Source organism: Cryptomeria japonica, chromosome 6 (assembly GCF_030272615.1).
Source record: "Cryptomeria japonica chromosome 6, Sugi_1.0, whole genome shotgun sequence".
Classification (NCBI taxonomy): domain Eukaryota; kingdom Viridiplantae; phylum Streptophyta; class Pinopsida; order Cupressales; family Cupressaceae; genus Cryptomeria; species Cryptomeria japonica.
Window position 1 is genome coordinate 246447921 of NC_081410.1, and position 27063 is coordinate 246474983.

A 27063-nucleotide genomic window follows, 5' to 3' on the forward strand; every position below is an offset into this window, starting at 1 on the left:
GTCACCACCTTTGCGATCTCCGTGTATCGAGATGAGTCTCCATACGCCCCCTCGATGCACTGTGATTATTGATATCACCTTACGGTAGATGCGGCCTCCATGTGTGAATACGCCTGCTACGATCACCACTGCGACATTGATGCCTCCACGAATCCTGGCAAACATGATAACTCCATCACGACCTGAATCTGGTTCAAGCTCGGTGATAAAAATGCGAATTTTCTCATGGTGATCACGGTGCGGATTATAAACATGTCCGTGGACACCTCCTTGCTGCGCGACTATAACCATCCATGGCTCACACTGTGAACACGGCTCCCTGCGAATATCTTGAGCACCATGATCGTGCAAAACAAGGCAAATATACCAAGCGGTGAGGAATAGTGGCTTCCTCCCTGCATTTACGCCTCCAGGTGAATATGGCGATTGCAATGTCTGGCAGTCACCCTGCGAATGCGGCTGCCAATGGTCGCAAACAATGCATACACTTCTGCGATTCATTTTGAACACGGCGAATACAAAACTTGAAATGCGATCATGATTATGCGATAATGTGAACACACTGCGGATGCAAATGCGAATACACCGCGAACATCACTAACACGGTCACTACGATGATCCCGCGATGATTTGGATATACCCCAATGTCCATTGCGAATACTCCGTGAATACTCTGCAATGATCACGGGGCTGCGAAGCCACGACCACCATGCGGATAATGCTAATGCAATCCACAACGACTGTGAGTACCTTGCGACTATGATCACTAAACTCGAAATGCGATTTACCCTTGACTATACGGTGATTGCCAAGCGAACATTGAGATTCTCACACTGCGATTGCAACTCGCCCAGGCCGCATCCGACTAAATCTGCAATTTAGGAAAGTCGAAGCTCTGATACCATGTTGACTTTTCGGGCTGTGCTTGTTCACCGCAGGCAAACATCATATTGTTGCCTTCCCAACCATAGACGATAAGGTCTTATCGTCACCCCCAAGCACAAGTTCGCTTACTGCGAATTGCATATGTTCATTTTTTTTGTATGAAAGACTACAAGACAATTGAATATATATGAGGTAAGGCTACCTAAAAGACCTCAAGTCAGCCTTATTGATTTGACGCCAAGAATAGGGTCAGTCCTATTTAATTACAAGTTGCTTATTTAGGGCTAGACCAATACCTTTGTATTAAACATATAAGCTGCGCATTTTATGGAAAATTGCTAAGGCCGAAAGGCCAATTAGCAATTCCAAGACTAGGTGGGCCCTTGCTAGGGATCCGACCTAGCTACATGTCAACAAATGGGAAACCAAACTAACTAGGTGCAAGAAGGGGACATTATAGAAAGTTGTTATAATACCAAAAATTTGCACAAGCCTTATCTGCTTCTTTGTGTGCCTCCCTTTTCATCCCACTAGCTTCCAATGATGGTTGTTATCCTCATTAATTTCTAGGCACATAAAGCTGGACTTTGCTCGAAGTGTATGAGGAGGATGGGATGTGTATACGTGGACCCCGACTAGAACCCACTATGCGTTGCATATCCACCTCAGGTTCTCTTGACAAATTAGGAGCAATTCTTGTATGGCTTCTTGTGTCTTTGCGCTCTCCAATTTCTTTTCATCTAGTGCTGCAAGAAGGGGTATCATCTCTTGTTTCACCTTATCAAGGGCTACTGTACATTCCTTGGCATCACAACAAGGAATGCCTACAAGATGGTATTGGAGGTGATTGATGCCTCCACTAAGATTCTTTGTGCACCGAGTACAAATAATGCTCCCTTGTATTGGTACCATTGTGCCATATATCCAAGTGGGGTCATGGCTATTAGGGGGTCTCGTTCCTACAGGTTGTCTTGGACTTGTTGAATCCTAACCAGATGTAGAGCCAGTTGCCATTGTGATTATATATTAACCTACAATATTGATAGCAACAAAAAATAGTGAATTTCTTTTTGGACATAATAAAAAAACTTCATAATTAAAGTGTGATAGAACCACCCAATGTTTTTTATCGGACATATATAAACTGCTAAATTGCTAACAATGGTGTGGTGGAATATACTCCACTATCCATTCAATTTTAAAAACAGCTGCGATTTTTCTTCTCTGCAATTTATGGTGTTAACATATTTACCTAACATTTAAGACTATTTCAAAATTACATTCAGATTTGATAACTACCCAAAAGAAAATTAAAATAATGAGTTGAAAGATAAACTATGCTGTGTTATGATAATCATCTAATAACAAAATAGTATCAACTCATACTTCACGTCATGCAAATAAATTACAAATACGTTAAACTACCCAAATTTTGAACCCAAGTCACAAACTAAACTAAAATAAATTGTTAATAGAATCCTTCAAGAAATGTAATCTCATGGAATACCTTTATTGCAGGATATACACAAAATGATTACACTCGAGTCCTCCCTACTTGAGCACAGGTGGTTGAGTAGAAATAAGGTAGCTAGATATAGGCAAAAACAATAGAAGGAATGTCCAAAATCAATATTATCTTGATTCTCATGGATTATGCTTATAGAAAGATATGCACTAAACGGATTTGATAAAAAGGTTGTAGAACTTCCAATCAAATGAAATTGGCAAACATAATGTCAAATGTCACAACCAAACTCAAAGAACTAAAAAAATTATGCTTATAAAAGAGAGAAAAAAAATCGAACTTGTGAGATTTTTGTCAAAATCGATGTGAAAGTTGCTATGTATTTGCGGGGTCAATTGTAGGGTTTTCAAAGTGAAAAAATCACATCAAAATCGCGTGTAAATTGTGTTTCACCTGTGTCGAGAAGAACCCTTTTTATCACGTCAAAAATTGTGTGTAAATTGCATCAAAATAGTGTGCAAGTCGCGTTTTCATTTCTAGCAAGTTCGGGTGAGTTTTGTGTGTTTTTTCAACAAATTATCCATGACATTTCAACAAGCAAATCATAGTAGCACCTTGCAAGTTAACTTGCGAGTCACTCATGCGGTGTAGAAATTTGCGAGTACTCGTCGGGTCTTTGAACCATGCTTGCAAGTACTTAGATCCCATCCGTGATCCACACTTTGTTGCACCCATCTGATTCCATTCTCATCATAGTACATCCTTGTTGTTTGCCATGATTAGCCATTACTTCTATGATGCATTGATTCTTATAATTGCTTCTTTGAATCCATGTAAATCCATAGTGATTGGATTGCTGAATTCTTGTACTATCATGCCTCCATGGTTCTTGCCTCTCACAATGATGTGGATTTCTATATTGCACCCTTTGCTACCTCTAGAACCATCTTTTGATCCTTCATTATTTGTTGACTCAAGAAAGAGAACAAACCTTTTCCTCTTTTTTCTTGATATATAGATCCTATTGTTTATCCTTTGATTCTTTGGTGCACTCTTTAGTTGCTTCTTGAACTTTTGCAACCTTAATTTCCCTTTGGTCTTCATTATGTGTAATATCTTGTAATGTAACTTTTATCCTCCTATAATAAAGCTTCATGAACTTCTTTTGCACATTAATTTATATTGTTCCCAAAGATTTTAACCAAGGGTAATTGTTGACGTGCCTAAAATCGCTGAACTTACGACTTCATCCGGCCAACGCATAATAGAAATGCTAAGAATCCTATCCTCTCTTGAGATAAGGAAATCCCTAATGCTGTGTAAATTTTGATCAATGGGGATGACCTCAATGTTTTGGTTGTCAGGTCTTGATTGCAAGATAGCTTAGCAGTTTGATGTGTTTTGCTGGAAACACAAAGGGGACTTAAGGTTACACGAAATCAGTTTCGAACGAGTTCCCTAAAGTTCAACAGTCCTATATCATCTGATTTTGCCTGGATTGATACTATCTCAGCTTGACTGTATGGTTTCTTTTTGATAAAAAAAGGGGAAAAGGGAAGGGAAAAGAGATAGAGAATATCTAATTAATCTATCTAAGATAACATATTCAAGAAAATAGACGGAAACCTCAAAAAAACCAGATTTAACATTATCAGCTAATAAAGCACAATGTTGTAAAATCTAGTGCAATCTTCAAAGGGAGTTGAATTTTCATGCTACTAAATATAAACGCAGAACTTGACATCCATTCATTTGATGTTTAACAACCGAACTAAGCACATAAATGGGTTCAGAGTAACCATGCAAGGGGAATAGCAATCAACCAAATCCTTAATGGTATGAACACCAAGGTTTCTATCAAATATTATCCAAAAATACTATCTGAAAGCAAAATGCATAACAAGAATATTAAATGGTGAAGAAGGAGACCATGCATTCACAAAGAAATAAGACAACTTTAATTTCCATTAATTCTGCATGAATTTCGCTAGAGTTTCAGCAACAATGTTAGACTTCTTACCAAAATAAGGGAAAACCAACCCCTTTAAATAGAGTTTCAAAACTTAGATGAATGGCCAAGATTAAAACAAAACAAGTGGCCTAGATTCATCAATACAACATAGTACCAAAGGAGATATAATAACTACCCAAAAAGGTAATTAATAACTACCAAAAAAGCAGCTCAAAAAGTGCACATGCACGGAGCTCAAGATTTACAACTGTTTTGGCAGTTAGAAATGAACTTTATGGCCAAAAAGTGCTTTTTAAGATTTTAAAAGAATTTTGCACTTTATGAAAGCACTTTCTCCTTTTCTGCTGTAGACCCTTTTTCAAGAAATTCATCCTTGGCGTGCAAATATTCCTTCCAGAGGTCCCGACCGGCCGCACGTTCTGCCCGAACATAGTCTTGAAATATGATGCATAGCTGGAACAACACCATGCTTTGAGGCATAGGAGTATGGCGTATTTTGTATTGCATACCCTCCAAGTGGCGATCTACATGCTTTAACCCATCCTTCCAGTCGGACCGATGAGCCTCAAAACATAAAATGTCTGAATGCAATCCATTGGCAAACTCCAGGTCCTCCGTGGAGTATGCGACCTTATCAATTCTCAATCTATCCTCCCAATCTGGTTGTACTTAGTCATCAGACAAACTATTTTTCCAGCCTAGAACCATTGATCGGAGGATCCTTCCACCAAGATCCCTCATGTTTTTCAAGATTTCCTCGTATTCCTCCTGCTCTTTATTAATGGTATCTTTTGTTTCATTCTTCATGGTGGCAGTCCAGTACCATTCTTTAAAGATGCTGATGTCATAGGGATCCAAGATAGCGGACAATGTGGGAATCTGCGCGTGGGTCCAAAAAAGAGCCCTCATGAGGGGGAGAGTTGTACCAACCACCTCATGAACCCTGAGACATTCCCTCTTTACCTCGAACAATTTGACCAGAATGGTCTCTCGGTGGTGGGCCATTTTCTTTACATCTTCAATGATCTGCTCTCCCTTTTCCTTAATGTCTCGAATCCATTCCTTGACAGCTTTGGCGGTATCAAGTACTCCTTCAAACTCTGTGGTAGTCCTTTGTGCCAATGCCAATGGGGGGACATGGGATTCAGGGGTGTGTTGCAATGGTTTTAGCAGGTGATCAATATACCCCTCAGCCTGCTCAGCACGAACTCGGTACATGTTTCTCTTAGCAGTTATTTCGTCGAGTTGCCTGAGCATATTTTGCATGTAGTCCTTGAACTCCTCCCTTTCTTGCTGTTTGGTGGCTCACCCTATCGGGACGGTTGTAATGCTATAATTGGCCAACACAATTTGATCTGCTGGCTTATCGACAGGTGGGGTAGCGATATGGCTGGTGCAGTTCCTCTGCTCATCCTTGGTGATTCGGGAGCAGGTCTTGGGCTTTTTCTTCCCTTTGGACTTTGTTTCCCCTATGCGAGAGAAAATATCCTCCAAGTCGATAGGTGGCTTGGTGGATGCCTTCCGCTGTGCACGAGCAACTAACCAATCTTGAGGTATGGTCTGCTCGGATGTTATGGCCAAATTCCCACTTTGCTTCTTAGAGGTCTCAGTTGGCTCACTGCCTATCTACAATTGATCTGTCATAGAAGGAACAAATGCAGTATCCAACCCTTTAATTATAGTTGAGTTCTCCCCTACCTCACTGAACAACTGTCGGGTATCCCCTTGTGATGGTTGCTCTTCAGTTCTGTCGGGCTTGTGGGTCTCATCCGCCTTTCGTTCTCCTTCGACGGTGGTGTCATCTTTGCCGGCACTATTCAGTTGTAATTCATGCCGACTCCCCTGGGTGAGTTCATGCATATCAGCCTCTTGATTAGGCGGAATTTCTCCTTCCTCAACTTGATTTCCAGGTTCACTCGAACCAATGATCCTTACCTTTGCATCTAGCTCATCTTGTGCCGGAGGATTATTAGCCTCGAATGCATCAACATCGCTCTGGGAGGGCGGAGCAGGTATATAGTAAAGTTCAACTATATCATCCTCGGAATTGGGGTCCTTGGATGGCGAATTGACTTCTGGCCTTCTAATAGGGATCTTTTCCCTTCTAGTCCTTTTTGACGTCCAAGTCTCTCTATTAGCTCTGGCTTTCTTCCTCTTTTCGGGTTTCTCAACCTCTTCCTTCGGTGCACTTGAGGTTCCCTCATCTTCCGAAGACTGGGAATCGAGACTGCCCATCATATGGTATGTAAATTGAATTCCTTCATGGGTTAGTCTCTCAATCTGTTGGTGTAACCAATGATCGGTGTACCTTCCTGGAGCTGCCATAACTGCCTCAAAATCAGTAATCGGATCCCGAGACCAATCAATGCCTAGCAAGAGGTACTTTACTGCCTCAAACTCTTGAACTTGCAAGCAATTGCCAGAATTTGTCACTTGATCTGGGACCCGACGGTACTCATAAAGCCGCATCTGTTGGACACTTAGCCTGGAATACTCACGCCGTCGGACCTCATAGTCATCAGAACAATTTTTTCAATAGTCGTCAATTGATTCCTTTGCTCTCTAGCGCCTGCCATAGGCTCTTTTTGCCAAATTGTCATGATCAAAACATTTCCTTGGGAAATGTTCTTGTAGGCCATAAGATGCTAACTCAGCAAGTGACTCATCAGCCTGCATTGAATTCTTGAAATGCACATCAAGGTTACCCAAAATCATAGGGAAGGTGAATCCGGGTTGCTTCTTATCTCTGAGTAAGCTGCCCGCTGGATGTGCTTGCCTTGCAACTTCCATAAGAACTACTTTGTTTGCTGGATAGCATGGAAGTCGGAATGGAGCTCCCTCAAAGCCGACTATCCGGATATAGGTGAACCTAGGGAATTGAATAAACCAGGCGCCGTATTTTTGTACCAAAATGGTAGCCTGCTCTGAGAGCCTTATGTGCAATCCCCCCTGCATCAACCTGACTAGGCGCATTGTAAAGGCATCATTGACACGCTCATATTGACCAATTGCATAAGCAGGGTTGTTCTTTTCCCTCTGAGCTATGTCATAGTAATGTAGTTGAGGATGGCAGTCGTACACCTTTACCTGATTGGGCCCGTTCCTGATTTCACCCTTCTTGATTAATCCTGTCAGCGGCTGGTGTCGGACGAACATATAAACTAGGTAGGAGGTCATGGTGAAGTACTTCTTTTCTTCAAGCTCGACCAGCTGTGTATGAATATTATCACTGATGATCTGAGCCCAGTCGAACTTGGATTTCCCGACAAAGACCTGCTCCGTAAAGTAGAACATCCACTCTTCAAAAAGGTTAGACTGAGGGACTCCCATAACTTGGCTGAGTTAGGTGACCATGTCACCATGCTCGTTATGAAAGTCGCTTCTGGGGGTCTTTTTATTGATTCTAATACTCGGAGGCCTTCTCTCCTTATACCATTCTTCGTTTATCAATGTCCTGCATTTAGCAGGGTTCATGTCGTAAGCAACTTGTGCTTCATCTATGGTTGTAGCAATGGGATTATTCGGGAATGGGATGTCAAATGCATTGCCAATGGCCTCAGGTGTGAAGTCAGCTAGCACCATATTTTCTAGAACCACCAATCTAGTCTCTGGTTGATAATGTCGGGCAGCCTCAACTACTAGCTCATAATTTTGCACACATGGGGGAAATCCTGTTGCCTGAGCGATACCACTTTCCACCATCCGCTTAGGCCTGCCATAGGCATTAGGAGAATATACCCGGTCTCTGAAGTCTTGAATGTCGATGTGGCCCAAATTAGTATCACCTATGTTTTCCCATATGCTCTGCACTTTTGACTCCCTCAGTCCTCTCTGGTACTGGTATTTCATCTTCTCGCCTTTACGGGGAATGTCAGATTTAGAGACCCGAGATGTTCCGGTTGCACCAGGTGTCTTTGAGGATTCTATTGCAGATTTAGGCATTTATCCTGCACAATCAGACACGGATTACGAGACGAGATGAAGGAAACAAACAGGTTAGTCAAAATAGAGGATGATGTTAGCACATTAGGATCAACGGGAAAAATGAATTTAGAAGAAAGTACGATGCTTTAGCACAAGAGCCCGATTAAATTGGAAGTGAAATGCTATTAAGCTCTTTGTTTAAAATTTGTCACTTGGCTACAATTCAGTTTTTCAAAATGTTCAAAATTTTCCCAAATCTAAATTTTGCCATGCTATTACGCTATGCTTAATGCGACCAAATTTGCATAAATAATGATTTGAAGGAGAGAATTGCATCATACGTGGCGAATTGCCTAACTGATGAACGAACTTCGGGGGCTTAGGCGCTTTTGCAAAGTTTTGCGCCTTTCCACTTTTGTCCCCTGTGCAATATTGGATTGCAAGGATTTTCGAAAAAAAACAAGATAGTCTAGCACTCTACCTCTTTTGTGATTGGTATTTTTGGGCTAAACGGCATTCTGGAAATACTTTAAAGTTAAACTTTTATACCACTATGGCGATACTCGGGGCAAAGGGCCACTTTGCAAAACGCCTCTTCCACTTCGCAATTTTTGCCTCTGGTCATTTGCGGGCCAAGCGAGACGGAACGCATACTTTCGTGGTCTTCAAGCTGGGAGATTTTCGGGGTTAAACAAGACGTAATTCAGACTTTTCAACTTTCAATGCCTTCCTTTTGTGATTTCGGACTGGAAGGACTTTTGCGAGGTTATAAAGCTTAAAACACCCTTTCCAAAATGTCGGTTTTTACTTGCCCTTGGCCAAGTTCGGGCCGAATAGTGATTCCGCAAGGCTTTAGAGATTCAACGTCTTCACTCGGATTTGGCGAAATTCGGCCAAATAGCGATTTTGCGAGTTTTTCAAACTTGGACGCTTTACCTCTGGGCGAAAATCGGCCGAAAAGGTGGTTTTGTAAAGGTTTATTGTTATAACGTTTTTATGACTTTCGCACCACTTGCGAAATTCGGCCTAAAAGGCCCTTTTGTAAACTTCTAGTTTTTCACTTAACGCTTCACCTTTCGCGAAATTCGGCCGATAAGGGACTTTTGTAAAGTTTTATGAAACTTAGGCGTTTTTACTTCATGGCGAAAATTGGACAAGGCCATTTTGCAAGGTTTTGGAACTTAGGCGTTTTACGTTTTTACTCCATGTGGCGGATTTTGGTCTAAATGGATATTTTGAAAAGTCTCTTTTTTAAGTTTAACGTTTTACTTGGGCCCCAAAATTCGGCCTAAAAGGCCCTTATGAAAAGGTTTTAACATTTGACATTTGACTTGCTTTTTCGGCCGATAAGGCCTTTTTGCAAACTTTTCCATTTTACTTGCCTTTTCGGCATTTTCGACATTTTTGCAAACTTTTCCATTTTGACGTTTTCACTCTCTTCGCCCTGAAGTTCGGCCTTGATGCGACTTTTGCAAGGTATTAACTTTTTTTATAACGTTTTTACTTCCTTTTGGCGAAATTCGGGCCAACAACGACTTTTGAAAACTTTAGTTATTTTGAAAAGTTTTTCAACTTAGACGTTTTCACTGGCATTCGGCGATTCTCGGGGCAAACAGGGCTTTGAAAATGTATCCAATGTGAAGCGCCTTTCATGCTTGCAATTTCAGGCTAGAGAGAGATTTTGCAAACCCATGGAACTGATATTCATGCCAACTTAGCCGATTCCCAGGCTTGTGCCAAAATTAGTCTTCCTTGGATTGATTTTGATTGTTCAGATTGCAAGGCTTTCTGCGACATGGCCCCCGGGCCACGTGACTTAAACCTTAAACATGCCCTTTCTTCAATGACTACAAAGTTTACTACTTCACCACTTCCTGGATCCCAACAAAAGGGACGACGGACCAAAAAAATCAAAATTCGAAACTCAGCAAGACGAAGGCAAGTACAAATGCAAGTCGAATGCAAGTACAAATGCAATTACTGGCCTTGGCTTATCAAAAGCATACTCACACCATAGGAAATTTTGGAGTCATTAAACAAGCTCTTCGGATCTAAAGCCGAAAGTGCCAAGACAGCATTGAAGCAAAGATTGTATAGATTGAAGATGGATAAAGGTACAACAATGGTAGATCATATAAGTAAATTTCACTCTCTCCTAAATCAGCCAGCTGGGATTAATGAGAAAGTAAAAGATGACGATGCCAAAGCAATACTTTTGAATAGTTTGCCTAAGAATATGTCTGGAATGGTGTTTACATTAAGGTAATCATTAGTCTTGAAAGAGTAATATCTACTCAACTTAACCAAACATAAATTGAAAACATCTCCAGATCAGACAAGCAAACTGTTTGACAAAATTACTATGAGGGAAAAGGGTGAAAATTTGGGTAAAATCCATTGGGGATCCTACAAATTGTTGTCTAACGAGCCTCTCATATCCACTAATAATTGTAATAACTGCAAGGCACTTGACAGCCTCACTAGTCGACATGAGGTAGAAGAATTGCAAGTGTTTTTTGTGAATCTACATGATCTCCAATGTCACGGGTGTTTAAATTTTGACATGATTCTAAAAAAAACAATAATCTGTGGTTAGGGTATTAAATGATTAAAGAATAAAGAACCATTTAAAAATTTCTATAAATCAACATCTACTCAAATATTGAGTAGAATAACACTGGACAAGGAAAAGATTCCTAATCTCTAAATAGATCAGTAGACTGGATAATTTGAGCTTTACAAGAGGGAAAAAATCTACATGAACATTAAGGCCATCTAGCATCTGAAAGAAATCTTTCTATCAAAGTTCAACATGAATTGAAGATCTCAGAAGGAAGGAGTTAAGACTTCAAAAGTAAGTTCACAAGAATCTCCTCTTGGATAGCACTATTTGTTCACAATAAAGTAAGGCATTCTATGTACCTAGGAATATGATGTTATAATGTATTGAGGTGACTGGAAATGCCAACATGTGGCACACATTCCTTAAGTTAGTTATATTGGGTCATGAATTATATCAGGTAATTAGGAGGCATACACCCCTTTATCGTGTTATTAGAACAAGATCTATATAAAGAAGGTGAATATCATTGTAAGTAGATGTATCAAGTATGATATTGTGTTTGAGATCTCTTGGAGATATAGCATGGAGTGGCTTCTTCCATAAGAAGTCTATGTTACCTACCTCAAGGGTTTTATTCTATTTTTACATTTTATGGGATATTAGGGCATCTTGACCCATGAACATCTCTTGTGTTGTGTGTGATCTATATTCTACATTGTATTATTGCAATTACCATATGAACCAATCTTGCCAAGTGATATAAAAGCAACGATTTAGGTAAATGCAAGGACAAGTCACAAAACCTTAATTTTTGAAGATATGTCTATATCTTCCGAATGGTTCAAATTATCCTACAATATTTTTAATGAAGTTGGAAGATCAGATAAGGAATCTACAATCCAATATTCATCTTTTGGTCATCAATGTTAAATGAGTTATTCCATTTTCATAAATTCACTCTCCAAACCACAAATCTAGGTTTTTTAAATAGTTTTTTACATTTCTGGAAAGCTCATCAAATTTCACTTGGGTCTATTGTTTTTATTTTTAGTTTTAAAGCTGGCAACGTTATCAAATGATCCAATCAAAGTTGGGTCTATGATATAAATAAAAAGGTGATGTATTGAACGAACTTTTTTTCTTAAAACCCTAGTTTCAACAAGTTGTACTAATTTTGATGGAATGGAAATGCATTAGAATGGTGGAACCAATGTACAAGATCATATGGTGAAAATATATTATGGATAGCATTTTTTCTCTACACTCAGAAGCTGAAGCTAGATGTTGGTATGTGTCATTGTGTAACGACATTTCTTCATTCGATGAATTGAACAAGTTTTCTTAGATAGATAGGCACCGATAGAAATATAATAAGTAGAAGAAGGAGACCAGGAACAAGATTATAGGCACAGGCAAAGCAGATCAAGGACAATAAAATAGGGGACAAGGATATTCAGTTTTTTAAGTTTTAAAGCTCTCCATGGATAAATGCATTTTGTATTCAAACTTTATACTTTGGGTATGGATGGGTTGAACATTGCTCTTGGTTACTGTTGTACAAATGCAAGTACAAAGGGAAGTACAAATGCAAGTATATTCCTTCAAAAGGAAAAATCAAATGCTTCTCTTGTATTGAATTAGGACATGCAATTTTGAATTGTAAGAAGAGGGCACAAGATCTACTAGATGATAAACTAGATCATTGTGCTTCCTTGGCTAAAGAAATGGATTGGAAGGAATTTGTCAGTCATGAAGAGCTATCTTGTCCTAGTGACGAGGAATATTTGTTTTAAATATTTCAAAATTGGAGGTAGGAGGCAATGGAGGAAGGAGTTCACTTAGTGTCCTCTCGTTAGTCACCAATGATGGGGCCGCTTATCAGCTTTGGTGGCATGTTGAGATCTATTGTGGTGTGTGCTTTTGTCTTTCTAATAATGGGAAATGTCACATCATGGGGGATAACAGCAATATTCTATCTCTAATGGTAGTGACAATTCCCTACATTGTTGGAGATTGAGTGATACGATCAACAACAATGGATATTTCTATTCTTGTGTGTATGGTTTCCTTATGTAACCTCCTTGTGTAAAACATTGTAATGAACAAAAGAACTAGTGTAATGCAGTTCATGGATCTTGGAATGGTTAGTGGTAATCTAGAAAACCATATGGAGTGAACTGATGAATGTGGTCTTGTTCGTGTCTAGGTTTGTGGTAAACTTGTGTGAAAACCATGAAAGGTTGATGAGATGTGCCTTTCGTTTGAATCAAGATCATGAGCCATAAGAGTTGGGCTTACTGTAATTGAAAGTGTGAGTTTTTACCATGTTCACACTAAGGGGGGGAATGTTAGGAAATATTTTATTAGTGTGAATTTTGTTATAATGGTTATGAGTTGTTTTAAACAACTCACTAATTCCAGAGTCAGGTAAAACTACATGGAGAAATTTGTGGAAGACATCTTCCTATACAAATGATTTGTGTTGAGTAGTTTGAGAACTAAAGATAATACAATAATTTTTTTTGTGTAATGCTCTGAAATCCAATATTTGTGTAATGCTGAGATTTAATGGACATTCACATTCAATCAAAAATATAATAAAAACTGCAGGACTAATTTCTACTATTGAAATCAGAATATAATTTTACTTGAATTTTATTTCATACTACAGAATTACAAGAGCTGAGTTATTATCTCTAACCTCAGAATGGACACAGGCTAGTAGGAAATACATCAATAGTGATTAAGTTACTTTCCACTGTCTGGGAACTTCCACGCACGGGTCCAATCAGTTGCCTCTACATTCCTCAGCCTCACGCCTGGGTCTGAAAATATATAATTGTGGCTATTAAATCTGAGCGCCCAGTGTCATTCACTTATCAGTTCCAATCATGCACCCAGTAGCAAGCAATAAATCTTCAACTTAAATGACGTCCAGCAATAGGGTCAACCTTACAGGAAGATATCCACGCTATTTGGAAATAAGTTCTCTCTTCCAATGCATCACTTCAGGCAGGAATGCAAAGTCTTCAATTAATATTACTTCACGTCCATCCCAATAGTCTGCTCTCTCTTTCGATCTGGTTAATCTCCTTACAAGCTATGGTTGCTTGCTCAAAGACCCTTCCAATGTCACACCAAATAATTACAATTGCCAAGGACAGCAATAAATCTGTTCCGGAGCTTAAACATCACCTTTTCCTTCCATGAACTGTCTCCCTTTCTTCGCACCTCACCCTAGGAATGGTGGCCAGCAAGTATACATGGCAAGGTGAAAAACCTTTTTACACTCCCATGAATAAAGTCTATCTAATCCAAGTTCCTTTTTACATGTCCATGAATAAAGTCTATGACTTCAATAATATTTCTCAATCGCCTAGCAATAATATTTCTTCAATATCTCATAAATATTAATCAATGAATAAAAAATGGGGCGTCCAAGATATCAAATGTCTGACCATTAAAATAACCAATCTTTCCAATCAAATCCATGCCAAAGAAAAGGTTTAGGCATTTAAACTTTCTTCTATGCCTAACATAGACTCTCATTTAAATAAGACATAAAAGAATCTTATTGTAGTGCCCAACAATATTAAATCAACTTCTCCATTAATCAATTTCATTAACCAATAGAAGAAAAGGGCATTATAATTTTATAAATATATTCAACCCTCAATGGCCTCCAATATAATGCTTACCAGATGAATGCCTGAATACCTTTTTCTACAAATTTGTCTTAGAATAAGAATTTACAAATTTGTTAAATTTGTCTGTGATTGCATCGATAAATATTTGAGATGATATCTGTAGAATCCTCTATGAGATTCCTGATTGAAACATTCCAACAATTTCAACAATGTGGCACAATTGTGAATCTTGGAATGAAGCTACCTCAGAAATGGAATTGGGTTTTTGTCCAATCCACCCAAAACCCAAGGGTTTCCATCCTAGGGCTTGCTGAACTGAAAGCCAGAAGCTCTTAGAGCTCTTCAAAGAAAATAATTAACCAAGCATATCTGTAATGAGACCCAATCTGCCTTTTTATAACTCTTTGAGGAAGCTTCCAAAAGACCTTTCAAATTTCCTTCACTTTTTAATATTTTACTTTAGCCCAGGAATTAATAAAGTGACTCTCTTATATTTTCCTGTTGATATAAAGTCAATTAAAACAAGTATGGTCCAGCAATAAATTTATTTAATATGAATAATCTTGATAGACTTATTCAATATTTAATTAATAATTATTTTTTATGACCTTTTTAAATGATTAAAATCAAAGATGCAAAAATTGGCAAAAAATCACCGAAATCATGATATATTGCGATGCGAACAGGCGGCCGATTTAATCTCAGAAAAAATCGCGAGTTTTTATCAGTTTAAATTGCGATTTTTTCCGGTTTAATCGCGAGTTTGCAATGAGAAATCGCGGCTTGAAAAGGTGACGCGACACCCTAATTTTTTTGCGGAAGGCAATAAAAGTGCGGACGGGAAAAAAAGTTTGTTTTATTGTTTTGTTTGACTCAAACTATGATTTAGATATGATGGAAACCAGCAATATGCTATTGTGTTCTATAAATTTAGTGTATACATGTGTTTTTTTAGAATATTTTAAGAAATTATATATTTTCAAATGTTTGATAATTTTGCCAATTTATTGCTGATTTTTTCCCGATTTTTAAAAAATTTTTGGCCAAAAGATTTATTGCCGATTAAGATATTTACATCTTTGATTAAAATTAGTCATCATTAAATTTACTTTATTTTCCAACAACATAATTTTAATTATTCCTTTATATTAGAAGGTCAAATAAAAGGGGACATCACACAATTAACCACTAGGACTGTTTGTAAACCAACTTTGTCCAATCAAAAGGGTGAAATGGGTGATTGAAGCTTCTCTAAGGTTCTTTTGACCTTGGAAGTTAGAAGAACGTTCTCCTCTTCATTACTATAATGGAGCAGTTTGATATTTCAAATGTTAGCTTGTTAGAGATTGTTCCTTTAATGTTGACTAGGATTGCACCTTTTTTCTCCTTTGTAAGAGTTGTTCTTATATTGTTGTATTTTCTAGGGGTTTATAAATATTTTGGTGCCATGTATTTTGTGGGGTTTACATGTTCTTGGCTACTGTCTTTCTTTGTTTTCTTAAGTGGGAAATGTACTAGGCTTTATTTTTCTTCTATACTGTTGATTGGACTTTGAGTCTCACTGACCTATTGCATTTCTTTTAAACATTTTTGGATTAGATAAGGGTTTTCTATATGGTCATTACTTTGAACATAATGCATGGATGAATACTCAAAAATTTACCTTCGAGATTGTTTACTATGTCGTCCTTAAGATATTGGAAGTATTAGACATCATATTTCACTTTTTGTCAATAGATGCTTATGAAAACTTCTTGGTTTTGGAAAATTTGCAGGGAAAATGTTACAACTTTATGACAACAATTTTATTAATTTCTATTAATAAGAAAAATAGATCAATGTGACTCTAATGTGTATTTAGTATTACAACTAGAGTAGCTAATAACTCGTCAGTGCTTCCTTGGGCGCACGTATCCCCGTATTCGAAACAGATATGTATCGGATACAACCAGGATACACGTTAGATACTATACCCATGCATGCCCAAAAAAACCTTGATTTCCAACCGTGTCAAATACTCTGTGATTTGATTTTTTAAAAATTTGACGTAAATCTTCCTAAATTTAATTTAAAAAACTTCATTCATGCAATTTAAAATAAAAAAATTGGTATAGACAAATCCTATACCAAATGAGAAAGACAAATGAAATGTTTTTCTATTTCAGCGACCCATTTTTTTGGTTATCTTCGAATGTAACTCTACGATTTTTTCATATCTTAAATTGTTGAATCAACTTATAATTATTGATGTAGCAATTATGTGTCTATATTGCTTTTTAATTTATGAAAATCTCCTCTAATTTAAAAAAATGTGTTAAATATATTATGTGTATGTGTTTTTTATAAATGTCGTGTCCAGCCATATCCATGTTGGGGGTCTTAAAAAATGGTTGCATCCGTATTCAATACTGTATCTGTTTTGTATCCGTATCCATGTCCATGCAACTTTGATTACAACAACAGGTGTGCCGAGCATCTCTCTAATGTTTAAAATGATTCCAAATAAGAAAGGAAGAAGCTAAACGTGAATATATATGGAAGTGGGGAAAGGAGAGGGAAATTCTTGTTGAAATAGTAGCTAGCTCGGATACCTATCTATTGTATTTTAATGTTGTCAATGACAATTAAAATACACATGTATTATCTATTATGTAAATCGAACTTAGGGCTGGGCCCAAATACATGTAACTTGTAATTATGTCTTGCTTGGGCAAGACCTATATATAATGTAACTTGTGGATAGGACAGACCCTATAAATGTAACTTGTAATTTGGTCTGACCCTAATTGGGCAATGTAACTTGTGGTCCTATATTGAATGCAACTTGTAGATAGGGTAGGCCCAATATGTATTTTGAGCGATTATGTAATTGGGCTGGGCCCAAACTCATGTAGCGTGTGGTAAAGGCAATCAAGCAATAACGTCTTAATAGGTCAAGACCTATTTGGACGATATGCATAATATTATTATTAAATTAACAAGGCAGGCCGACTTGAGACTTGACACCACAAGTCAAGTATATAAGCAAGTCATTTGCATAGCATAATGAATCAATTCATATACAAGGCGAATCATTCTTAAGGCTGTCAACACATGTAATCTGCTCTCCAACATTTGGCGATCTCTCTCTCTCTCTCTCTCTTGTGCGAGCTTGCTCCTCATCCATTGTGTGAAGGCTGACTGTTAGGTGATGCTATCAAGATCTTGCGAAGCTAATGAAGACTTGCCTTGAGCGAATTTGATGCTGATGATAAGGGCTGCAATCTCCATTATCATATAAAGAGGAATTCAGATCTGCCATCTTGCTGGTTGAACAGCAATCTGAGATAAGCACACTTGCCTTGTAATTGCCTACATTTGAGATAATACACATTGTACTTTGTGGTTGGGTTTTTCACCTCCAAGAGGGAGGTTTTCGCAGGGTATTGGTGTGCCTTGCTTTGTGTTTTTTATTGCTGTTACTGTTCTGTTATAACCTGATTATTTAAGATTAACATCTGATTGCTTAAAATTAACAATTCTCTCTAGTCTTCTTTGACATTACACGGGTCACCAACATCACTGGTAATTATTTGGCTGGCAAAAATGCCTTTGAGAATGTCATTAAGGAAATGTTCTAGGCTCATAGGGTTCTTTTGAAGAATCCTTCATGGAGTAAATGTGCATGTGCCAAGAAGAGACATACCCATAGCCTTAAGATTGATTGACAATTGATTGTAGCAAAGAAGCCAGAAATCCGTCACAAGAAGAGGTGGGAAAGAGGGGAGCTTTGGATAGGCTTAATGTCATCTCAATTAGAATTAGTTGTTGACAATAATTGCTTCATGCTCTTATTTGGTGAAAGAGATGGAAGAAGTTATCAACCTTATAATTTCTTTGAACCCCTGGGTGATCTGTGTTTGAAAATAGAGGTATGTACCTTTTTTTAGGGTACAATAAAAATGTATGAAAGTTACCCTGTATATCTGACTATGGACAACAGAACCTTCACTGGATGCCATAAATATGCACTTGAAGTTAAAATGTGTTTCTTCACCTCCAAGTTGGAACAATCTTTCTAGACTAACTATTTTTTAGTGATGGGAGTAGATTTTAAGATGGCTAAGTGGCTATAAGATTGCATAGCCATTGGTGCTATAGATAATTAGGACAAGCAAACATTGCTGTTGGAAATTTAAAGAAAACGACTAACTTGGGACTAGGAGGCTTGGCAGATGCAAGTCAATTAGTGTGTACAAAGCTTCTATAAATATCCTCTTCAGTCATTGTTGTGACAAAGATTTCCTCTATGAATGGTTATTTGCTTTTCTTCTTGGAAGAATCACAAAGTTTGACAGAAGTGGATGGACACAATGAGTGTACACCTGTATATGTTATTAAATGGAGAAATTACAAGGTGTTTGTAATTCAATTGTAATTTACATTTTAGACATAATTAATGTGGAGTTATTACATCATTAATATAAGCAATAAAGTATGTGTGCAATGTATACCCTAACATTATATTATATCTAATATTCTGCTTAATGATTAAACTAGAGACAAGTTCAAGTTTGTTCCTAAATTTGACAAAGATAATAGCCCCAAGAGGTTTATCCATTAGATCAATAAAATGTTCTTGAGAAGTGCAGTGGCGGAGAGAAATATCATCTATGTCAACTAACTGTTGAATGTAGATGGCAAACCTCCTTGGTTTGAGCATAATAAACTTGGTTCTTCACTAATTTCAAGATTCTTGGAATGCTAAAGCTTCCTTTGCCACAAAACGACTTTTGAGCTCAAGGAAAAAATATAGCCAATAGTGGATCATCAAGTCTCAATTGAACTAGTCAAATCAACATTTGTATATCTTGTCAATTTGAAATGTTATATCTTTTATGCCAAAGTTAGAAGTATCTTTGACGTACTGCAACATTTTCGTTGGGCTAGTTATCAAGAGAGATAACTGATGACAAACAAAGATCCAGTACTGTGGATGTATATTATATCAAGCTGCCTGCCAATTTTCTATAGAGTGACTCATCGATTGGTGATAACTCATCATAGGATGACAACTTCAGCCTGTCCTCCTTAGGTATAGTGGAAAGATAACAATCTCCATATGAAACTGTTACAAAATATTCATAGCATACTTGACTTAAGCCATGAAAATGAAATAGTCATAGTGCGAGAACTTTATACCTAAGCAATACTATAGGAGACTTAAGTCTGTCATGCCAAAAGTATAACATGGACAAGGTTTTATGCATTTGAATTCAATGTCCCTGCTATCTGTGATGGCAAGATTATCAACATAGACATTAAGAATCACAATGCCATCACTGTTTCTTTTGACATAGAGTTTCGGATTAGAAATATTATGTTTGAATCCATAAACTTGATGATGCTAATCAATTTTCATATGCTAGGTTTTTGGACTCTTTCAAGCACATACAGAAACTTAAGAAGTTGACTGATTAGATGAGCACTACTAGCTAAATGAAATCCTTTAGAGTGCACCATGTAGATTGCCTTGTCCAAATTCTCATGGAAGAAGGTGTTCTTTGTATCTATCTGACACACCTTACAACCAAACTGGGCTGCTACGGAGATAATTTTTGAGGTCAAGTTGCTCGGTTAGTGCCATCACAGTGATGGCACAATAGTGACAACATCAAATCTAGATCTATGCATGATCGACATCAAGAGGATGTAGGGAGTCTTCTTTGAGATTAATGCTCAATTAGCACTTTGAGACTTGAGAATGATTTTTAACTATAAGCTTAACTTGATACTTCATCGAGTTTCTCTTAGTTACGTTCATAGTGCACTTGTCTATTTAAAGGGCCCATATTCTAGTTTTAATCATGATTCATATAGAGCCGTTTTTAAAATAATTCATTCCAGTGTAATGTTTTTCTTTTCATTTTTAATAGAAGATAGATGCAGTATTGAGAGTTTAGATAAATGACTATTCACTGTTCATAGTTTCAGCAATATGTGTTTGTCGATTGGCACACTTAGATCTCCTGTTTTGATTGGAATTTTTCATTTTAAGCTCTTTCTGATTAATATTAAAGTTTGTGGGTGCAAAAGTTTCCTAGCATGGTTTGAAGACTAACACGGATACACCTCTTGCCACAAGACAAGCATTCCACTTGTCCAAAGTACCATCAACTTTAGAGTGGATCTCATACACCCATTTGCATCCAATGGGATTTTTGCCTGGAGGCAATTTGGCCAACTCTCAGGGATCTTAAGACAAGTCTCTTGATTCTGAATGTCTGTTTGAAGCTGACATGTTTTATGTTACTATTTGCTTGTGTAAGAACATCTTTCAATAATGCTTGTCTACAATCTTCAGTTGTGTGATGAGTAGAACTTCTAATATAAGGTAAAGAATTTATGCATTTTAAATTTTAATTATTTAAGTCACTGAATAGTGTTCTCCCAGGTAGGAAGCCTAGTGAATTGGCGTGTGGCATTTTGGGGAGAGGCTGTTCTCATGCTTCCATTTGCTGTGTTTGGATTTGTCAGTCAACCAATAAAAATGAAAGGTATCTTGCTTTCCTTCTCTTGCTTCTTAGGGTATGATACATGCATATTATCTTTTTGATTTTAAATAAATGTTTGAAGGATTCTGCTTTTGAGGACTACAGTAGTACTTGGAATATTAGATTGGTGTTGCATTTAATGCAAATAAAAGCAGTTTTTTTGTATATTAAAATATTATAGCAATATTACAAAAAATTGTCAGAAAACCCTGGAGTCTAGTATAAAAAGGTAGGAAATTGACTTGGAATTGAAGTAATAAAATTCTGAAATAGAAGATAATTAGCTTTGAAATACATTATGATGACATAAAAGAGGCTAGCTATTTATCTTTGTTGTCATTGTTAATGGTAGTGTTACTATGCATGCAAAGGAATAAATCTCTATTTATGCTAGATAGATACAAGTAACATCCTCTTATAGAAGAGTCTAGTACTGCAGAAGTAAGTGGACCTAAATCTGTGTTTCATCATTTATGCTGTGGGGTTGCTTGCATGATATGAAATATAGTCCATAAATCTAGTCATGATGTAGAATGAGCATGCTAACCAAAATAGCTACTAACATTACAGCATTGCAACTGGTGATAATTTTTTTTGTTAAATCTCAGCATTCTTTGGATTCTTTTATGGTCCTCTTTGCTGGGTGGTTGGCGAATATGCCCATCGCCTTCTTTCTGAAGGCTAGTGCTTACATAACCTGAAATATACTTCATGGAATGATGTTATGGCATAGAGTTAACATGTTAACTACAATAGCAATCATACTCCAGAACTTCCGTTTTTTGCTTTCTTTAACTCCCAGCAATTTTTAAACTGTTTTCTGCTTCATCTAGCTGGATAGTTGGTGAATTTGTCTGACACTTGTTTGCTCATATTACCATTCAAATTATTGGCTGGAGCTAATCTGGCTCCAAAAATGTCACAATTTCCGCATAACACGAGGGTAAGTTGAAAATTACAGATCTCTACCGTGCTCGGCAGAATTAGCTGCATCTTTCATTTTTCGGCTGTGTGTATAACACGAAGGTTAGTCAGCTGTTTTGGAGCCAGATTAGCTGCGTCCCAAATTATTCACTTCTTCATCTTGAAGCTCCTATTGTGATAATGATATGATGGACTAGATATGGTTAGTTCTAGTTTGAAAAACTTGTTTTATTATCAAAGGAAATAGTAATGGGTTTTTGTTTTTCTTGTATAATCACAACTTTTACAATTTGTCTAAGCTAAATTGTTTTGCATATTACGGTAGTTGTCACTTTATATTTATCTTTTGTGGATGATAGAAGTATCAGAACCTGCTTTGCATTATTTATGATATGGTTCCTGATATCAGTTTTAAAGTGTTTCCTGATGTAGACCTCCTATAATCACTAGTCTCTGCACGATAGGGATCTTTATAACCTACAAGCACTTAGTTTGTACGTTGCCATATTATGATTGTCATGCAAAGTATTTCTTAGCATATTAGGATTCGTTTAGTATTTTTACATGCAATTCTCTAGCTTATAACATAAACCAACCAACTACATCAGCAGCATATAGAATATTCTGTCTTGTGGAGATTAAGTAGATAAATTTAACAATCAATTTTCAATATATTGCAGTTTTTGTTCGTTTGGATTAATCCTTTGCTAGTAAGAGTTGACAAAAGATTAAATTTGTGCATTGACTATTTATATTATATCATTTGTTTACTTGCTTTGTTAAATTAAAAAACTCATCTATATAATTCCAAATTGCAATGCCCGTACAATATTGAAGCATTCAAAGATAATTCATATTGAATGTTTGATGTAAATCCTTTTTATTATATTCAATTGGTAACTTGCTTTTACTTGTGATCTCAATATCATATGTGACATATTTTTAACATTCTTAAAGTGTGTCCAGTTTGCAAAACCTCAGTTGAGGTTCTAAACCTCTCACCCGTGAAGAACTTTTGACCTAATGCATAAGCAGTTGTGTTCAAAAGCAGAAATTGAGGCATCTGTTGCAAAGATACAACTGAGATGTAATCTTCAGATTGAGATAGACCAATAAACAGAACTCTCTACAAATACACTATTATGAACTCCTTTATAGAACTCTTTGCCCACATGCTTGTGTTACTCTGATCAAGACTGTTTGGTCTTTTTCCTTTGAGTGGCTGTTGTAGAGTGCAAAGATTGCAAGAGGCCTCCAGATCTATCAGGTTGTTTATCTCCTCTCAACTATCTTGAATTCTAGAAGCTCCAAGTTTCCTTGGGATGCAGGTAATCCATACATCAATCATGACAGGTCAGTGTGATGGCATTTTCATTTGCATGTTGCTCATAAGATATCTGAGTCCCCTCTCTCTCATACCAAGCATCATGAATCTATTTCCTCAAAACATCTAAGGCTTCTAGTTGTCTTGGCTTGTAGCCTAGAACATAGGATATATGCTTAAGAAATTTTTTTCTCTATTCTTTGATGATTCTAGGAGGAAGTCCCTTGCTTCCTCCTCGGATTTTTTACCTTGGCCCCCTTTGCCGAGGATATTCTTTTATGGACATCCTTTGGCATCTGTGCCACAGCCAAGGTGTATCTCTTCTGTTAATGTCACTTTGGATTTGGACGAACCCTTGTCCACTGGGGTGAACACACCCAGGAAATTGGGTGTGGTATTTTATCCAATTTTAACACTTTACCATGTCTTAGAAGGATTTGAACTCCGGGATCCACTATAGAACTTGCAATGCTTTACCACTTGTTTGTTCATCCTTTTTGACCATGTTTTAGTCTGTTTTTGTATTGCATTTATTTTGTAGGTAAATTAGTTTTTAAGTCTCATTGGCCCACTCTGGTCACTGATGAACATTAATTTCTTTCCTTCACTGCTTAAGCATAGAGCTTTTGGTGTTTTTCTGTTGGAAACGTTAATTTCAGTGTTCCATGACACTTTAAAATTCATGTGATCTTTGAGATGAGGGATAAAATTATGTTTGTTTCACATGTTGATATAGAAACATGCCATGTTTTATATTTGTGCAATCTATTTTTATGCATTACTGCTGTCTCTTTTCTTTTTTTGGAAGATGTCTGTAGAGTTGTAGACATTTTGCTGCTGGATGGTATTTTAATATATAACTACATGTCATTTGTGGAGATTGATATAATAGCTTTTTTTTTCTTATTGTCAAAGTCTTTATCTTATTATTTTAGTATGAGTTCCTTTTTTATCTCAACTAAGGATATCCCACAAATCTCTCAGAATTACTTTATCATTCACATTAGCTTCCATTCCAAATAATTTGTCTTGTCATCGTATTTGCCTCATTGACAGTTGAATTATTGAGATAAGTAATGGCAGCTGACATTGATTTACTACTAGAGACCTCTCCTCTGCTTTATATTTTATTGTTAGTTCTATTTCATGTATTTTCCCTGCAGTTTTTCTTCAGAATTATAGGGATTCATGATGTTGACATTTTTTGTTGGAAGTCTTCTTGTGCTTCTGAAATTCAAAAGAGTGATGCAGGGGTTTCTCAATTTGCCAGGTGTAGGGAGCTTCCTCAATCTCCAAGCTGTGTTTAACAAATATTAAAACTCTTTAGCATTATGCAATATTTTAACTTTTATTGAATTTTTCTCAACCAGCTCCAATGACATGTGTTGAAAATTAAAATCTAATCATTAAAAGCCAGTAGAAATTGAGTGTAACTATCGTTAAACCATGGGAATAAGATCTCAAATTGAAAGAAATTTGATTCTGAAATACAAAACCTGATGTAAAATACATCTAATGAAAGCATACAAGGTTAATCCTCACTTGAAAAACATTATTAATTAAGAGCAAGACAAGTTACATAAGAGACAACTTGTATTTAATATTTACAGAAGATAGAAGATTGCCTTAAGACACAAGTAACTGTTGGCATGACATAAATCAAAAAATCATTTACATTTTAACATAGTATGGTATTCTGTTGTAGGCAATAATTAGTCATTTCTAAAATCATGAGCGTGATTGTGAGGTTGTTGAATATTTTAACAATTATTTTTTAGTCTTAGTCTTACCATTAGCAGTAGTCTATTTGTGACACACACATATATATAGACAATGATTTTTGAAAACAAAAAATTAATCACATATTTTACCTTGGAGATTAATTAAGTTCTTGGTGCAGGTTTTGGTTCTTCTGATAAATTGAATGAGTTATCAGATCCCATGGACACCAGTCATAGAGATTGTGAAGGTTTGTTTTATATTTTGAAATTAAATTTGAATATTGCCGTTGCTATTTGATTTTGAGCTAGTAATGGTCAAAACATTCCTCCCAAATGTTTTTGTTATAACTTCAAAGGGTGGAATATTAATTGAGCTAAAAGTTTGATTTTATGTCAGATATGCAGTTTTTGGACAATTCTGATCAGCTTCTAAAAGGAGTGCCTGAATCAGAATCAGAAAATATCACCACACAAGCTGAAGTGAATGCCAAGAAGAAACAAAGCTTGTATGTTGATACTTTTAAAGCAGTAGCACTATATGGGACTATCTCATGGCTTGTTAATTATATATGTTTGAATTTCTTGCATGAGCAATAAATTATCTTTATAGTTCATGACTTTTTTTATTTTTATTTTTGTTTGGTGAATTAAGGGATTGGGCCCTCACCCTTTGAACTAAATAACAAAAATGTAAAATGAGATGTCATTAACAGATGAAAAGGCTCCATGGAAAATTTGATGTAATCGACTCTTGCAAAGAAATTCGAGAGGAAAAGACATTACACCCAAGACGTCAAACTTAAAACACTTAGCCTTCTTAATCTGAGAATGCAACAGCATTTTCCTTGGCTCAACTCCTTTTTTGGAATAAAATTTCTTGTTAACAACCATGGTCCAGTTCCTGCACAGGGGGAGACCAAGTTTAGTTCAGATGTAATGCAGTCATGATCAGGGACTCCTCTCAGAGGGCCTAAATCTCTCAGCTACAACCATCACTGATAACCAATTCAACAAACAAAGCATAATTTTTATTTAATACAATGTCAATTACAATATACAATGAATTCCACTGACAACAGTGGCATTGATTATTTACAATCTCACTGAGATTCTTCCCCATTAAACTTCTCAGTTTGCTTTGGTCGTTGCTCTCCTCTGTTTTCACAAACTATTCCTCTTCTCATGCACACTCTTCCCCTTCTACATGGGCCTATACCAGTGACTCCCTCACTGGTTTTATACATTCCTCTGTTGATGTGGCTCCTTCATGCACTCTTCCCCTTCACACTGTCGATTCCTCTGCTCAACATAGCATCCTTTCCTCACGTGCCATGCACTTCTTCTCCTTGCATTCATGCGGCTATATTCTTTACCTACCGTGTTTTTCTCTCTTTTCAACTTCCCTCACACAACTATTACCTTCACCAACAGCCATTTCCTTCTATTATGTATGTGGCATCTTCAATCGTTTTCGCAGTTTCTCTACCATCTACACACTTCTACCTTCCATATGCCGCCTCCCTTCTACTACATCCCTTCTGCCATTTTAACCTGTTCTTTTATTTCTTTGGTCTGCACTCTCAGACCGTTCCTCTTCCCTTACACAACAACAAGTCTCCTCTTCTCTTTTTTATATTGACGCTTTCCCTCTTCTTATATATTTTTTTTCTTTGGTCTCCTAGCACCCCTTTCACATTCTGCACACCTGTCATAATTTAGGCTCCTTTTATTCTTAGCTTCACGTGGTCTGTCTTTTCCTCCAAGTTGTTCATTGCGCCTCTTCACTATCTTTAGCATCTTCTAACATTCTCTGTTTTAGCACTGGTTCCTCTCTAATGCCTTCCCCTTGTGCCCCAATTCTCTCTTTTTTGTGTTCTCATTCTTTTTAAAACTGAAGACAAGGCCTTTGTGTTGTTTGGTCTTTCATCCTCAATTTGAACTTGGAATTAGTTTCCTTATTTAATCTCCAATGCTTATGTGTCTTTCTCCTTGTTAGAATTCTGCTCTGGTTTTAAGGCAGGCACTCCCATGCATTTTCTTTTTCAGTTGAAATTCAAACATTTTGGATAAATGGAAGTTCAAAAGATTTTAAGCCAAAATCATTC

General features: G+C 36.9%; 1 protein-coding gene across 1 annotated transcript in view; it reads left to right on the forward strand.

The window, feature by feature from the left end:
* LOC131079761 (probable sphingolipid transporter spinster homolog 2) overlaps nucleotides 1-27063 on the forward strand; it is a 262535-nt gene that overhangs the window by 82132 nt on the left and 153340 nt on the right. Inside the window, exons 7-9 of the mRNA XM_058017801.2 lie at nucleotides 20890-20992; nucleotides 25138-25206; nucleotides 25356-25464. Coding sequence (XP_057873784.1) covers nucleotides 20890-20992; nucleotides 25138-25206; nucleotides 25356-25464 — 281 coding nt within the window. The remainder of the gene's footprint in view (nucleotides 1-20889; nucleotides 20993-25137; nucleotides 25207-25355; nucleotides 25465-27063) is intronic.